A 16,904-nucleotide genomic window follows, 5' to 3' on the forward strand; every position below is an offset into this window, starting at 1 on the left:
TCTTAGCTTACCAAGTGGAAAATGATGATGCTAATTACGGAGCTACTAATAAACAAACAGATAAACACTCTCCAGATCTGAAAGGCTAGACTGCATCTCGTGCTTCCATGCTTCTCCGAGCTCTAGCAGACGAGTGATATATTACTGTGTGCCTATGGCAAGAAGTAACACCATTTTCATTGTTTGCTTGTAAGTAAACAAGAATTGGAAACACTTGGCTGGCATCGTAGTGGCTTAAAAGCCAATGCAGGTCATCCTGGTTAGAAGGCACAGTGGCTTCATGGCTTGTGTCTGGTGCTGTGAGTTGAGCTCAAAGATGGGCAGGCAGCACTGTGAGCTGGGCATGGTCCTGTTGGCCACCATGAAACAGCTCTGTGAAAGCTGGCGCTGTGCATGCCAAGGCTCTTGCCCAGCTATTCCAGGCTTCTGGTCATTTTCCTTTGGCTTTTAACTGGGCTAAGTTTCCTTATGTTCGTTTACTTTCTCTCTCTTTTTCTGTGTATTCTGTGTGTCATCCTTCGGTTATTTATTGAGCAGTTCCTGCTTACATGCAGAGTTGTTCTGAGACCTTGGTTCTGTGCATTACCAGTGCAGAAGATGAGCAGAGGCAGCCAGCTCTTGTTTGTTGCATCTTTTATCTTCAGAGCAAAAGGCTTTCCTAGACTTCTAGACTTCCAGCAAATAATCAAACGAAATTATCCACTCCTGTCTACTTAGGAGGCCTGTGTTTGGGTAAAAGATACTGATTTACAGCCCAGAAGGCATTCACAGGCAATGGAGGGGAACTGGGGCCTGGTCAGGAACCAATCAGCCCAAAAGTCATCCGGCAAGCAAGTGGTTGTTTGCTAGCTGAGGAATGTGCCCAGCCTGTTCCATGTGTGCTTCAACAACAGCCCTGCGAGCATCGAGCTGCGAGCAGCGGGGCGGTGGGGATGGAAGAGGAAGGGAGGTGCCCTGGCTGGCTTACTTGGGTCAGTGTGTTTGCTGCCAAACATACATCCACAGCCTTTGTCACTGTATGGAAAAAAGACTATAAATAGGGATGACCGTGGAGAAAGGGTGCTCCCTGCAAGCAGGTCCATGCGTGGCAGGGTGCCTGTCCTTGGGGTGTTGTTCCCGAGCTGTGGATGATGGGCAGCTGGGCCTGAAGCAGCACAGCGGCTAGGAAGCAGCCAGTGTGCTGGCAGGGATGGAGAGGCAGTAATCAGCCCAGTCTGGTTTGTTGTGTGGATCGGAGCCAAGGGTCTCGAGGAAGTGCTGCTGATCCAGGCTCATGGCACCCACTTTTAAAAGGAAATCCCACCTACTAAAGCAGTTTTATTTTTTATGAACTTGCTTGCTTTTGTATCTTTCTGTTTCCCACAACTTTTGAAACCTAAAATGACAGATGTGTTTTGTTTGTGGTTTCTGAAGAGCTGGCCATAGAACCAGTGCCGTCTTCTTAAGGAGAATGTTTCCAAGGTGTCTGAGGTGGAGCCAGAACTGTTGGCACTGGGATGCAGCCAGTGGTGGTGCCAGCTGGTACCATGTGGTGGTGGCAGTGACACGGCTGCAGTCTGCAGCCTCACTGGTCCCCCGGCACGGTTCTGCTGCTCTGCTCATGGTGTGGCTGTGCCAGGCTGTGGCTGCTCTGCTGCTCCCTTCCATGGGCTGAGCCCCACAGCCCCACGTGGCGGTGCCGCTCCAGGTTGCTCTCTGATGACAGGCATGGGGAGCCAGCAGTGCCGTGCATGCTCAGCACAGCACAGGGGCCTGCCAGCATGGCCCTGCTGACTGGTGCATGGCCGGGTGCGGCAGAGAGCCGCGCTGCTGGGCACCGCCCTGCGTGGGGCTCGGTGGGGCCGAAGTAAGGCCTGCCGTGTGTGTGGCTCTTGGCACCGCCGCTCCCGGCGTTTCCTGGCACCACAAGCGCTCCTGTTGGTGCCCAGTGCTGTGCTGGCAGGTGGGATGGCCGCCGGGCTGAGCTCTCCTCCCGGTGTTGCAGGTGTGTCGGGAGTACCAGCGCGGGAACTGCAACCGGGGCGAGAACGACTGCCGGTTCGCTCACCCCGCCGACAGCGCCATGATCGACACCAACGATAACACCGTTACGGTCTGCATGGATTACATCAAAGGGAGATGCTCACGGGAAAAGTGCAAATACTTCCACCCTCCAGCACATCTGCAAGCCAAGATCAAGGCTGCCCAGTACCAGGTTAACCAGGCTGCAGCTGCCCAGGCAGCAGCGACGGCGGCTGCCATGGTGAGTTGGGAAGCCGCATCCGATGGTATGAGTGCGCCAAGAGGGAGCGAGCAGTGTTAGCTACTGTCACTGGGATGTGCTTGGGTCCCGGCTGGTACGGGGCACAGCGAGCTGCCCCAGCACGTGGTGCCAGAGCGGCTCTTGCGGAGTTTCAGACCGTTACAGTATGTCACTAATTCTGCCTGCTGGTGTATGGAGTACATGTACATATACATGTGCATATGTGTGTGTGTGTGTGCATACGTGTATATAGAGTCTGTTGTATGTCAGTGTGCGGGTAGATGCATACCTGTGTCGAGGCACAGACAGACCCATGGTGGTGAGCTGCCACCAGGCTGTGTGCATGGCAGAGTAGCTTGAGGCCACAGCCACCCTGCACCCGCGGCAGGCAGCACGGGCGGGCTGCTGGAGCCGGCACAGTGCAGGGCCTGGCTCTGGCAAGTGGCCAGTGCGGTGTGGGGTCCGCAGCCACAAGCAGACCCTGGTGGCCCTGGGGCCCTGGCCACATGCAGGCCCCAGCCATGGCCATACAGGCCGTGACAGTACTGAGGCCCTGGCCACCCAGGCCCTGGCCATGCCATCCATATGTGTGAGTGCAGGGAGGGTGCAGGGAGCCAGGGTGTGGTGCGGGGCACATGGGGCCTGGCTCTGAGAGCCCCCTGTCCCACCGCCCCCCACTGCCCCGGGCCCGATGTGCATGCCTAGTCTTGTTACCGTTGTACACGGCATCCGGTGATTTGTTTTTATTTGTTTTTTCTCACCTACCCAAATGCACTGCTGCCCCCATGATGCACCTCTGCTTGCTGTTTATGTTAATGCGCTTGACCCCACTGGCCATTGCCATCATGTGCTCGCTGCCTGCTAATTAAGACTCAGTCGGCTGTCAAATCACTGAAGCGACCCCTCGAGGCAACCTTTGACCTGGTACTATGACCTTTCACCTTTTAGCTTGGCATGTAGCTGTATTGTAGAGTCGAGTTGGGGGTTAATGTGCAGAATCCAAAAGCTCCCGGATCCCTCCCTCCCTGCCTGATGGGCGTGGGGGCAGTGGAACCAGGCCCCATGGCAACCTTAGCCTGTGCAGGCCCTGCCACCCCCTGCCCTGCCCTCCCATCCCCATTTCTATCCCATCCCATCCCTCTCATCCCATCCCCTTCCCTTCCCTCCAGTCCCCATCCCATCCCCTCCCATCCCCATCCTGTCCTTCCTGTTGCTGTCCCATCCCAGTCCCATCCCCGTCCCATCCCTGGGAGCCGCGAGGGCCGGGCCCGGTGCAGGGTGCGTTGGCATGGCTTGGCGGCGCTGCGGCGTGGAGGCGGCCGGGGGTGCCGGCATGCGGCGAGCTCTGCATGCCAGGCAGGTGCTGGGGCCGGGAGTGGGGTAGTGCCGGCAGCGCCGCGCCGTGCCGATTAACATCGCTTCTACGTGTTGATCCTCATGGAGCTCTCAGCGCTGCTTCCCCCCGCCCGATAGCCTTGCTCCTCGCCCAAGCCCTGAAGCTTTACCGTAGTGTAATAGTTACTCCAGTTCTTACAACGCGCGGCTCCGACACGTCTCCCTGTACTGCTGCCATGGTAGGCCGAAGTAGTGCTCCCTTGTGAAGCTTTGACCTCGCCTTTTATTTGGTAGTTAAAAGTCTGCTACGCTGCTTGCTTGCTCATGGATAAACATGGTGCTGCCTGTTTTTTTTGCCTTCTACTGATTTTTCTTTTCTCCTTTCTCTCTTCTCTTTTTGTCTCCCTCCCATCTTCCACACCCCACACCCTCACCCTGTTTTTTTTTTTTTTACTGGACTTTATTTTTATGCCCATCCACCATTCAGGGAATTCCTCAAGCTGTACTTCCCCCATTACCAAAGAGGCCTGCGCTTGAAAAAACCAATGGTGCCACCGCAGTGTTCAATACTGGTATTTTCCAATACCAGCAAGCTCTTGCCAACATGCAGCTGCAGCAGCACACAGCCTTTCTCCCACCAGGTAAGTGCCAGCGCGTGCCTGGCGGGGTGGGAAGGTGGGAGCTGTGGGGCAGCACCAGCCGCCGTGCGGTGCAGTGCGGTGCGGCCGTGCTGAGCGGAGGATGCTGGCGAGGAGGCTGCTTCCCTCCCGGTGCTTTTCGGAGGCTGGGTGGGTGTTTTCCTCTCTAACATAAAAATCAGCACTGTGCTCTGTCCTCCCAAATCAGAACTGGAAATCTTTTCTCTCGTTCCTCTTTCCCTCAATTAACTTTTCTTTATGACACATCTCTTCAGCTCCTGTGTTTGTTTCTGTTTGCTGTGAGACCCCTTAGCCTTGCTGTGCTTAGAGGCAGATGTGAGTCAAAACTGGAGGGTTTTGTTTCAGTTTCGGTGCAGCGGTCATAAGGCCCGGCCAGGCAGTTTTGCAGGTAGCTGACCGTGAGCACAAGCAAACAGGATCCACGCCTCTGCTGCCAGAGCCTCGGGGCTGAGTTCAGCTAAGCAGAAGCGAGGTGTACTTGGTTTTAATCCAGCACAACCACAGTTACACTTGTCCTAGTGCAGCTGCTGAAGCATTGATGTCTGTGCTACACACATAAGCAGAAATCCCTTTGAAGTAAACAAGACGTAAAGCTTGAATATAGCTGTGGTTCTGCAAACAGCACTTCACGCAGAAGCATATTTTAGCCCACTCTGTGAGCTTCTGCCTGTATTAATGCAGGCGAGTCAGGTTTTTCCACATGAGCCCCATGGTAGGGCAGCACTGTCAGTCTAGGAGGTAAGTGATGGAAAGCTGGGGACATCTGACAGATACATACTCAAAACTGAAAGGAGGCTGAGGACAGCCCTTTGTAACTCAGGCTAGCTGAGGGAGGGGAGAAAGAAGAATGCAGCTGTTGAGTCTTTACCCAAACATTTTCAGCATGTGCATTCCTGGGAATTTGGTGCAATGCCTTTTACCATTCTTTCTTACTGGTAGAATTTTGGCATACAGTGATTTAAATGGCACAAAAATTATTTGTTTGATGTAGTGAATTGTAGTAACTTACTTGGATTCCAAAATTTAATTGCAACCACTAGTGTGTATTAGCAGAAGCTTCGTGGGGTCAATGGAAAGGCTTTGACTGAGCAGACATTAGGCCAGGTCTCTAGACCATGTTCTAAAATACAGACCAAATGCAGAAGCAATCACTGCCCATCCTGCTGATGTTAAACAATTTCACAAGTTTGCTTTGTAAAGAGTGGCTGATGTAGTTATCTGCACAGGTTTCCCACTTCCATTAAGTCAAGGGGGGTTGGCTGGTTTCTGGAAGTACTCAAACTGCTCTGAATTATGACCTTTAAACTTAGAAACTCAGGTTATAGTTTGTGTACACCAGACCTTATCAGCACAGCCTGCCTTCTTACTTAGCTAACCTACTCTGGAACCTGTAGGAGTTTGGTGCTTCTCTTGAACTGTCTTGGCCACTCAAGTGTAGGGGATGCCCAGCAAGAGGAGTAAGGTCAGGGCAGTGAGGGATCGGCAGAGCCAGTGCAGCCCCAAGGAAGCCGATGTCACAGGGCCTGCTCTCTGGGGGCCTGGTGTCACAGGGCCTGCTCTCTGGGCTGCTGGAGCTCGCCATCCTGGCCAGTGGCTGGAGGTGTTGCAGCACGGAGGGGAGCGCTGATGGCGCTGGCTCTCCGAGGTGAGCTGAGCTGAGCTGGCTGTACGGCTGATCCTGGCTGCACTGCTGCTGCCCTATGGGAGCTGCTGAGCACTGCCCTGTGGGGATCCCAGGGGCTGTGGAAGCACAGAGTTCCATGTGTGATGAAGGAAGGTGCCGGGTGTCTGCAGTCGCTCACCCGGACAGGAGTGCTGGTGCTGTGAGGTGACACGTCCCATTGGGATTTTCTAGACTGAACTGAATATAATAGGCTGAAAGAAGGGAGAAGAGAAGAAACTGCTTAAGCCACAGGTGAACGTAGAATATTCAAGTTAGCTCGATTCCTCTGCTGAAATGGTCGGGAAGTGAGGCGACTGTTAGTTACTGGCACATCCTTGCATTAACTCTCTGCCTTGTGCTGAGCAGCTCGGGAATGTCTGCGACTGGGCATCTATTATTCATGTGTTCTCATTAGTCAGAGCTTCTGAAGTCAAGATGAATATTAAGGTCACAGCAAAAATGGTTTTTATTGCTGGTAAGAGGGCCATACAGCATTGTGTCTTCATATTTGCACATCACTGCACTCTAGTTAGGATTTTCGTCTCTGCCTTAAGTTCATCTGCTGCGATTCATCCAGAGCTTTGTGCACTGGTTAGAACACTAATGATGATAACTCAGACTGCAATTTTGAGCTGAAAAGCTTCACAGGGACATTGCAGAGAGTCATTACAAAAATCTAACCTGTTTTTAGCATGTAGGCCTAATTATGCATGGAAAGATCTAATGCTCCAGATATAATGAAGCCTGCACTACCTTATAAATAGGGCTCTTCTTTGGAGGGGCAGGACCCAAAGGTTCTTCTGTAAATCCCCATTAACACCTGATTGTCAGAAACATGACTGAGAAAACAGTTCTACTCATGTTTGTACTTCATGGCCAAATGTTGTTCCATTCCTTAATCTCATAAGCAGTCCCACTGACATCAGCAATGATTCACACAGGGGGAAATCGGGAAATATACCCTTCTTCTAACCTTTCTGTGTGAATATTTTTCATCTTCTCCATTACACAGAAATAGATCAGTAATGAGGAAACAGAATTATTTCCTTTTCTTTGTAGCCCTACAGACACAGTGTTGACAGGGAATCACCTTGTCCTTGGCAGTAGTGTTGATGACTGACTCTTTTCCTGCTTGCTTAAATGCTTCTGAAGCCGTGTGTGCCCCAGCACAGCACCAGGTCCCCTGCAGAGCAGTGCCCTGTGCCCACAGCTCTGCCAGAGCAGCACTGTACCACCAACAGCTCCATCTCCATTGCAATTCCTGGACTTCAGGGATTAGTTTCTGCTGCATCAAGCTTAATTAAATATTTATTAATAGATTAATGGCTATTCTGAAACATCAGTATTCAGATCAAAATAGAATCAAAAATGGAGAAGCCTGAGTTGAGTGATGGAAGGTGTTTTGCTGTGTAACATAAGCAGTTAGCAGCATATTGTCATTTTATAACTGATACTTTGTGTTCATGAAGTTCCTTGTGGCTCTGTAGCTGAAGGGAAGGATCCAGCAGGTGCTGTCACCTAGCATTTCTGCACAGCCCAAGGAAAGCAGGGCCACAGGAGTGCTGCACGCAGCATGGACCTGGGCTACTGCGGGCAGGTGCAGTTGAGTCTTTGTTGTATCTGAGGAAATCCAGTTAGTGAACACTGCAACACTTGTGTCGACAGGCAGAGAGATGTAGGACAGCAGTGAGGTTCAGCTGCAGGATGCCCACGTAGCAGTGCTGGTGCTCCAGTCGCAGGGGCGAACACAGCCCCACAGCCAGCTCAGCCCCACACCTAGCTCAGCCCCATTTCCCAGCTTAGCCTCAGCCCCCAGTTCATCCCCACCCCTGGCTCAGCCCTCTTCTCCCTTTCTGAAGGCCAGTTCTGATGGATCACTGTGCTGTGTGTGGTTTGATTGTGCTGACGGTTACGTGCCACTGTTCCCATAATAACAATTTTTCTTCTTTGTTCAATGGAATTTTCTAATGACACGTGTGATGGGTTGTTTTAATTCTTTTCCCTTTCCAAATCCACCTTCCTGTTGCAATGCATGATGGGCAGGCTCAATATTGTGCATGACACCCGCTACAAGTGTTGGTAGGTGCCAGCTTTGTTTCTTGATTATCTTAAACCTGTGGTGCAGCTCACGGACCCTCAAAATCCACTGCTAGATTGTAACTCGTAGCTCCTGTGCCAATCCATCCCCTCAGCCTCCCGCACTAACACCTGTCAATTAAATGCAGTCATTTTATTTAATTGACACAGACACGTAGATGTTGTCAGTCCCGTATAGCACTTGTTTGAATTGCACATTGTTCCTTGGTGGATTTTGATTGGACTATGAGTTCCAGTGTTTAGAAACTATCTCGTTTTTAATAAAGACTGTGTCTTGCTATAGCGACGTACAAGTATACTGTCCTTCAACAAGATTAATTTCTGTTTTTAGTACATATTTGGGTTGAAATTTTAAAAGACAAAAACATGTAAGTGTAAGGGCATTTTAAAATTCTTCTGTTGATTTTTGTACTGAAATGATGAAGCTTGTTTGTGTCGATTTCTCAATTTGATGGTAACAAGCATTTCCCCTTTTTTTCTCTTTCATTTCCCTCCCCTCTCTCTCCCCGGCATGTTGTCCTGCTTTGCACTGTGGTTGCATGTCACGCGCTGCCAATGACGTCTCGGGCTTTTTGCTGTGATAAATACCATGCTCAATGATCCTACCACATGTCGCTCTGGTTCCCATACTGCTACACTCTTCTGTATGTTTGCTTATATGATTTTCCTTCCGAAAGTTCCCATGGTGCACGGTGCTACGCCAGCCACTGTGTCTGCAGCAACAACATCTGCCACAAGTGTTCCCTTCGCTGCAACAGCCACAGCCAACCAGGTTTGCTAATTTACAGCTTTGTTCCTTACAGACATCTTGAAATCAGTGCTTTAATGAGCATGGGGGTTTTGATTATGCCTCTTGTTGGCCTACACATTCTCTGTAAGATCTGCGGCACAGCTTAATAAGCCTTTATCCATGCTCCAAAGGTGCTGCAGTTCCATTTCTGATGCTAAAAATAATCGATAATGGAGTTTCTGACTCAGTCTCAACATTTATGGGCCGTGCTGCTTATTTCTGCTCTCAGAGATGCAAAGAGAAAGGGATAATACAAGGAACCCATTACTTATTTCTATTTCTGTGAAGCCTACAGTTCCTCTTTGTGCAGAACTCCACTAAGATCAGTACAACTTTTGTGCATAGAGATGGCAGGATCAGGACTGTAACTCTGAGCTTAGCAGCCTGACCGTCTTCTGATTCTTTTCAGCTCTTCCAAAAGCAAAACAAAGACATTTGGGGCTGGGCCATGCAGAAGTAGGATTTAAGCCTTTTTTTCCACTTAGGATTCTGGTAGGCAAAGGCTGATTACTTTCTGCACGAGACAAACTTTTGTTAATAAAATGCCCAGTAAGACCTGACTTTATTTCCAGATAGTTACCCCAGTTGTTCCCATGTTGGATACATTTTGGAAAAAAGAATAGTGTTTTAATGAATGAGCAATCGGAAATCCTGCCAGGAGAGCCTTGGAGAGAGCCTGCAGTGGGGACAAGCACCAGGGCTGGGGAGCAGAGTGGCCCCAAGGGCTGCACCTGCATGGCTGGGCTGTAGGAGGGCAGTCCCATGAGGTATGTGGCTGAAGGTGCACCGGCAAAAGCTTTTAAATGACAGTCTTGTTTCTCTTAGAAAAACAAAAGATTTTGTGAGTTGTACTAGAAAATGAGAATTGCCATATGTCCTTAAGCCTCAGTTCTGCTCTGAGTGAGGGATCACACACGTGCCTTTTAGAAGAGGAGAGGAAACACTGCCCGTAACGTCTTGCAGGTGTGGCTCTGTATGGGTGTTGATCCTGATGGTGGAGGCAGTTTGTAAGGTAGGCTCCCTTACCCCCTGCAGTGCCCCTGCCTGTGCCGTGGTGCTGGGGCCACTTAGCGAGGGCTCAGAGGTGCCGTTCCAGAGGTGATTCTACTGCAGGATGCACAGGGCTGGCAGCCCAGGCCTTAGCGTTGTACATCCCAAACAGAGCTCCTGTGACTCTGCCTTGCGAGGGGAGATGTTTGCCCAATGTCCCGGGTGCCAACCAGCACGAGAACTGCTGGGTGTTTGGCAGGGCCAGCCTAGAGCTACAGCTGCCTCTGCTTACATGTCACCGAAGCATCTCAGTGCCACAATGGACTGCGCTGCACAGTTAATTTAAGGATTTGTCCTTGGGTTCTCCGTTAGAGCAAAGGGAACAAGTCAAGAAGCCGCAGAGAGTCATCATCAGTTTTCAAATTTTCTTTGTCCAAATTGCCATGCGTTTTCCCAGACAGATCAGAGGGAAGCTTTCCGTTGTAGAAATGGATCATTTCATGCATCTCCTCCCTGGAGCCTCATAACACACTTAGTAAAGTACCGCAGCCAAACCTCAATATATACATATATTATGGATATATGTATATACCGTGTGAGCAATGCTGAAGTTATTTACTGCCACACAATGCAATGTGCATGCATGCCAAAGTCTTCAGATCTGGCCCTTCATCTTCACTGACTGGTGTTGGAGGTCCCTGCCATGTCCCGCCAGCACCGCCCTGATGCTCTCCGCAGCTGGGTGCGCCAGCCTGCCTGCAGCAGTAGGAAAATGGTACGAGACAATTCCTTACCCTCGAGGCATTTCTCTGCAAGTTAGCAGTGCGGTGGAGCTGTGTGACGCTGGTAGGGGAGGAGAGGGAAGAGGGTGGAGAAAACAGCACCGAGACCTAGTGCTGGTTTGGTTAAGAGAAGTCCCCTTCATTGCCTTCCGTGCTTGCATTAACAGACCAACGTTCGTGCCCATTAGGAAAGAGCCTCTTCAAGCGCAGCAGCTGTTTGTGGCTGTACGGAGCTGTTCTGTGCGCTGTGCCCCAGCACGCCCTCCTGCACCTGAACAAATCTATTTGCTCCATCCCGCAGGACCTCCTTTTCCTCTGTGCAGCCACAGTTCCTCTGGTCCTGTGTGCATTAGTGGGCTCCTCACGGAGGCTGGAGCTGTGCTGGGGCCCTGCGCTGTGCAGCGCGGCTGGGGGCAATATGTTCTCACAGCCGTACTGCTTGTAGCCTGCTGGCATCTTCACTTTGTTTTGAAGAAGAGAGGAAAATGAGTTGGTGGGACACTTAAGAAGCCACGTGGTGAATTCTGTCTGTGCAAATGGAGATTTTGAGAAGCGTTCTGCTGCTTGGGGCAGTCCCAGCTCAGGAGCCAGGCCCGCGGTGCCCAGCAGCTGCCGGGGACTCCCAGCTGAGCCCTGTGCTGTGCTCTTCCCAGCCCGGGGTGCTGCAGGGCTGGGCCCAGGGACACAGAAAGCAGGAGCACTTCACAAAATCGGGCTGAAACAAGGCCAGGGTGGGATTTGCCATTTTAAATGATGCACTGAAAGCACCGAATTTTGTGTAGGCCAACAAAAAGGGCTATTTTCAATTACCGCACTGCATGACTTTTGTAGATTTTAACTTCTGTTATTTCCTCAATGACCAATAATACTTATTTGTATTTGTCAGTAGTCTTAACACAATGTTTTCCCATTTTAAGTTGCTATTGTAGCACTTCAGTTGACTTTAACTTGTAGTTACAATGTAAAATCCACCAACTCACAGCTGATGCTTACTTTTCCAGTCTGTTGTGTTCTATAGCAAAATACTGCGTCTCCGGGTTGGCTCATGGCACGCGTTACTCATTGTTTACATTTTTTTACCTATAGATACCCATAATATCTGCCGAACATCTGACTAGCCACAAGTATGTTACACAGATGTAGACATTTTGTCATCAAACAGTAAGTTTCCAGTGTGTTGCTGCTTGCAGTTTTCTTACATGCGCTTAATTTGTCATTTGCAGGGGGACAATGTTTTTATTTCCTTTCAAAGAAAACTACTGAGGTATGAGGGAGGAGGCTGAGCTCCCACTGCTGCCATTCTGTGAAGGGAGAGCCTATAGTTAGCAGTGCCCCACCAGCCCATGTGCTGGCCTGGCATCAGGACAAGTGTGCATGGGAGAGCACTCTGTGCGTGCGGATATACTTTTGAATAGCAAAATCAGAGTCTCTGTCATTAGAGGTTTGCTTCCTATGTATAAAGGATGATGACGCCAGCTCTAGGTGAAGGAGTCATGCCAAGCTCTTGCTAGAAAGAAGCAATTTTAAATCTCCACATTTGGAAAGGCAGGGTTTGTCACCAAGTGCAGGGTTAGTCACCGAGCTGCAGCCTGATTGCTGTCAGGCAGGGCTTGTTGCAGCAGTGTGCTGCACAGTGCTGCTCTGGCCAGGCAGTGCAGCAGGGATGTCACTCCTGGTGCTGCTCACCTTGTGTGGCTGGAGCTGTGCCCACAGGCAATGTGTGGCAGCACTGTTTTTCCTCCTGCACGGCCTGAGGTCAGTGTGCCTGAGTCGGTGAGGTTCTCCCCTCCTGTGTCTTCCTCTGAGCCAATTGTAGTTTTCAAACTGTTGTTAATTTGCATGCTGTGAATTCAGACTGTCAGCAGCACATCACCTCTGGGTACCCTGCTGTTTGTGTTATACTTCTCCCTCCCATGTTCTGTTTCTGCAGTGTTTGCCACTGAAGGGCATGGTCCTAACGGAGCAGTGCTTTGGGTGGCGGCTGGCCGGTGCCACACTGTGCTTATGGCCATGAGTGCAGCAGGGGTGCTTTGCAGTGCTGTGTTTGTGGCCATGAGTGCAGCAGGGGTGCCTTGCAGTGCTGTGCTTGTGGCCATGAGTGCAGCAGGCAGAGCACCCAGCAGACAGCCCTGCTGTGCTATGTGCTCTCTGGCTGCTCCCTTGTCTGGCCGCGGGGATAACAGCACTCTTCTTTCCTTTCCAGATCATCACTGAGGAGAAAAGGACAGTGTGTTTGGGTTGAGGAAGGACAAGTTCATTAGCCATAATGTATATACCGTCAAGCCACACTCAGAACCCCCTCAGCAGTAAGACATCCACACATTGCATGTTAAGGAGACGTACGAGAACTTGGAAATCCACTGCACACTGTTGCCTATATACTTTGTACATTTAATTGATATTTGTGCTGAGGTGATCTTCTTGTCTAAGAACTACAACATTGTCTATCTTTTCTAGCACAGGAGTGTGCGTACGCGCTCGGATTGGCGTATGCGGTCTGTTCCCTACGTAATCGTGTGCGTCACCTTGAAAAGACAGACTATGATGTAACCATAAATCTATTATGTATTGGTACGTCTGTAGACCAAGATATAATTTTTTAAAGTAAGTTTATTTCTTTCCAGGTTTACAAATAACAAAGGTGCACCTTGTATTTAAAATTGCCATTATAGATGAGAGCGTGCATGCACAGTAATTTTTGTTTAAGAGTAATATTTTTAATGTAATAGATTGTAAGAAGCGGTAAGAGAGGTATCTGACAGAGATGAATGTGCCAAGCAAAACCACAACCGTGTCTATTTTAAAGCACGTCGATGGCTTTAAGTACCACGTTGTTAAGGATTCTCATGAAGTGCCATAGACTGTACATCAGACCAGAGTGTTATTTTGCAGTGTTATTTTCAGAACCACGTTTTCGCTTTCCTTGCTCGTACCGATCAGTCAAAGGGCACCGTTCTGTTTCCAAACCAAAGCCGTCTCAGAAATGGCGCTCGCTGTGCTGCCGCGCGCCGGAAAGGGAAAAGCCATTTCTGAGACGCGGTGACAAATGTGTGAGGAACTTCTTCTGCTTCTCTGTATAGCCTCTGTCAGAAGTCAAAGGACTCTAAACGCTCTGCAGACGGGCTGCGCCTTCCCTTCGCACAGTCACGCCTTAACTGGTGACTCTAAACTAAGGCGACAGAAGCACTGGGTCAGATGCACGACAAACCAAAACGTGGCAAAACGGAGATGTTAATTAGCGTAGGAATCGGGTGGGGTAAATACTCGGGTGAGTTTTATATGTGATTTTTTTTGTTCAGATTAACTGCTTATAGCCTTAGAAAGCCTTTACAAAATAATAATAATAAAAAAAAAAAAAGATAGATGTGCATTCAAGTTTTAAGAACGGATTCATCCAAAGGAATTCCTCTTTGTGGTTTGGATGTTGCAGCTCGTAAAGGGTATTTTTGCTCTGTTCAGCAAAGTGCTGACGTGGGGGCCAGGGCACTGGCAGCACAGCGGGTGGAAGAAGCGCGGGTTCGGTTCTAGAACCCTCCATACTTCCGAGTTTACGGCGAGTTTTTATGCTCGAGAGAGATGCTTTATAGTCTAAGAATGACGTGTTGATTTTACTGATTGTACTGTACATCTATTAAAGCCTTAGATTATTACATTACGGGTTACAACCCATACCAATGTAATTTCAATCGTGTTAAGAAAGTATAGGTGACTTCACATGTTATCGTAGTTACTCGACATTATAGAATATTACTTATTTTCTTCTCGTTAAAAGTGTAGTTTTTATTTCTTACATTTATTAGGTCGTTTTCGTTTTCTATTACCAGCTGAGTACCGTTTCAGCTCCTGGGGTCGTGTTTTGTTAGAGCTGAGCGATGAGTTTTCTGAAATAGAGAGCAGTTTTCTTCATCACGTAACTCAGTTTTGGATCTCCGTGTAGCGTCATCCGAATATTCGTATTCTTGTTGACAAAATGATTTCTATTTTGCCAATTTAATATGACAATGTAAGAATGTCAGTCATCGTTAGTTCTTGTCTAGTTCTCATTAAAAGAACAAAGATCTTTTATATGGATATCTTATAATTATATAATCATTGCTAAGTAAGGAGTTAAGTTGTTGCTATGGCAACGATCCTGGCAGACAATTGAGTAATATTTTGATGATTTATTTTGTTTGTAATTAGTTATTATGAGAAAATCTAGTTCCTAGATATTAGAATAAAATTTATTTTCTACTGTATCCATTTCAAATGTTAAAATATTGTTTAAATATTTTTTGAGATCCCTGAATATCAGGCCTTGTTATAAATAAGCTGCATAATCGATAGATCAAGGGACTTTTTGTTGATAATCCAAATACTCAAAGTTTACGTAATGAGAATTATAGCGTGTGTGTGCAAACTCGTGAGGGTTGATTATGCTGCAGTTGAGCATGTGGGAACGTACCGGGAGAAGGTTGACTTTTTGCACTTCTGTATATAGTCAAAAAAGAGAGAAACCTGTATAATAGTAAGATCTTATTTTGAATAAAAATGTCTATAATTACAAGGAGTTTTGTTAAGGCTAATAAAATGACAGGCTGAACAAAATTGCTTGCAAAAGTGGCACAGAGTTAGCACTCCATACCCCTTTGAAAAAGTTGCTTTGCTTTATGTGGACAGCTTGTAGTTTGCCAGGATTTTTTCAGCTGGAAAGATATGCCATCCTTCCAAGATCTCATGACTGACAAAAGCTCCACTGGTTCAAATCTGCCTGAAAACCATTATGAAAAAAGGAAAAAAAAAAAGCAAAAAAAAAAAAAAAAAAAGCAAAAAAAAAAAAAGCAGGTACTTCAAACCATCAAGGTGAACCCATGGATCCAGTATTCCGTACATTACTCAGAAACTACTGCATGTTTAAAGTATCAAAGCTATATTAAAGGTATATACTACTCAGACCAGTTTCTGACCATTTCAGTGGTTTATTGTTCACAAAAAAAGATTCTTCAGAACCGATACTGACTTTCACAAAAGAGTTGAATCATGAACAGGCAAACCAAACAGCACACCGTAGCTGTAGTTGTTACGTGATTATTTTTTATTGCTGTAGTGGTCCTGTTCTTTTAGCAGGTGAAAAAAAAAAAAAGAAAAAAAAACATACAAAATTTTACAGTTTTAATGGGAAGCACTCAATAAACCTCGTGGTTGTCAATGCCAAAGCTGGAAAGAAAAGGCGGTGGGGCCGTTCCTTACCTCCCTCCGGTGCTCAGACGCAACGAGGGGTAAGCTGCACTTATTTGCAACCCCGCAATTTCATCTGCTGAAAGGACAGATGTGCTTGGTTTTACTATTATGTAATCACAGACTTACTTTTGCTTGTAGTTGCTCCAAATTATGTACTCTGTCCTGGGCTGCAATTTGTTTTTATGCTTATTTTATTCTTACTGCTATAGTTGACCTTGCTGTATGGAAAAATAAAGTGAAATTGCCCTAATAAAAGTTCTCTTTCTTAATTATGTTTTTTGATACCAGGTTAAAAATTGCACCATTCTCTTTCACACGCAGCTTTGTCCGTGTAGTTGTGCATCTGAGGGAACATCCTTTACCTGCAGGGGAAGAAGCCTGAGGTGCCCCTGAGCTTCGGTTTCCTTCCCAGCACTCAGCAGCCGTGGGCTCTGCAGGGCTGAGCTCCTGTGGCAGCAGTGGGGCAGAGATGGCAGCTTTGGACACATAGGCTGCGCCCCACAAGCCACAGGCTGCACTGCCACGGGCACTGGGCTGGGACACAACTGGGGTTCCCAACCTGGAGTCCCACGGGAGCTGCACGCCCCAAAGCCCCCTGTGAGCACAGCTGCTGACAGCCCCATCCACTCACAGCTCCGTTTTCTCCTCTAAAAGCACACCTCTCTGCTCCAGGAGCGGCTCAGCAGTGGGCGTTACCTCTTCCTACCTTCCCTTCCAACACTGCTGTCTTTAGGGCTTCAAGCAAAATGAGCTGTGTGCCTCATTGCGTTAATAGTGTGCGGTGCCAGGGCAGAACGCTGCAGCGAGCCGACCTGTGCCAGGGGAGTGCCTTGCTCAGGTCAGCACCGGGCTTTGTGCCCTGCGGCGGCATGCTCAGCGTGCATCAGGAACCATTTGCTTCCATCTGTGCAGAGGAAAATCTGTTTGCTCACCTGATGAGGAGTCCCTCCTGGAATCCCACAGTCTCACTGGAGCTGCCCAAGGGGTCCTGTTTTCTGCAGTGCAGTGCTGCAGAGCGCAGGCACCCCCACAGGGCTCTGCTTGTCCCTGCTCCATCAGGGACAGTCCACAGGGGCACGGTGCTGCAGCCTGGGTATTATGGGTGCTGTGTCCTGTGCAATGGGGT

The 16,904-nt window shown here is 48.6% G+C and overlaps 1 protein-coding gene across 15 annotated transcripts in view; it reads left to right on the top strand.

Moving 5' to 3' along the window:
* The window catches only part of MBNL1 (muscleblind like splicing regulator 1), a 48,272-nt gene extending 32,239 nt beyond the window's left edge, over window positions 1-16,033 (top strand). For 5 of the 15 annotated variants that reach the window (XM_031603648.2, XM_031603641.2, XM_090147569.1 and 2 more), the window contains 7 exons: window positions 1,985-2,242; window positions 3,113-3,166; window positions 4,065-4,218; window positions 7,943-7,978; window positions 8,674-8,768; window positions 11,645-11,719; window positions 12,762-16,033. In XM_031603648.2, coding sequence (XP_031459508.1) covers window positions 1,985-2,242; window positions 3,113-3,166; window positions 4,065-4,218; window positions 7,943-7,978; window positions 8,674-8,768; window positions 11,645-11,701 — 654 coding nt within the window. In that variant the 3' untranslated portion in view covers window positions 11,702-11,719; window positions 12,762-16,033. The remainder of the gene's footprint in view (window positions 1-1,984; window positions 2,243-3,112; window positions 3,167-4,064; window positions 4,219-7,942; window positions 7,979-8,673; window positions 8,769-11,644; window positions 11,720-12,761) is intronic. The other 10 variants (XM_090147572.1, XM_031603642.2, XM_031603650.2 and 7 more) reach the window with 7 other exon arrangements.
* The last annotated feature ends 871 nt before the right edge of the window (window positions 16,034-16,904 follow it).

The sequence above is a fragment of the Phasianus colchicus genome, chromosome 10 (genome assembly GCF_987193195.1).
Source record: "Phasianus colchicus chromosome 10, bPhaCol1.hap1.1, whole genome shotgun sequence".
In the NCBI taxonomy this organism is placed as follows: Eukaryota; Metazoa; Chordata; class Aves; order Galliformes; family Phasianidae; genus Phasianus; species Phasianus colchicus.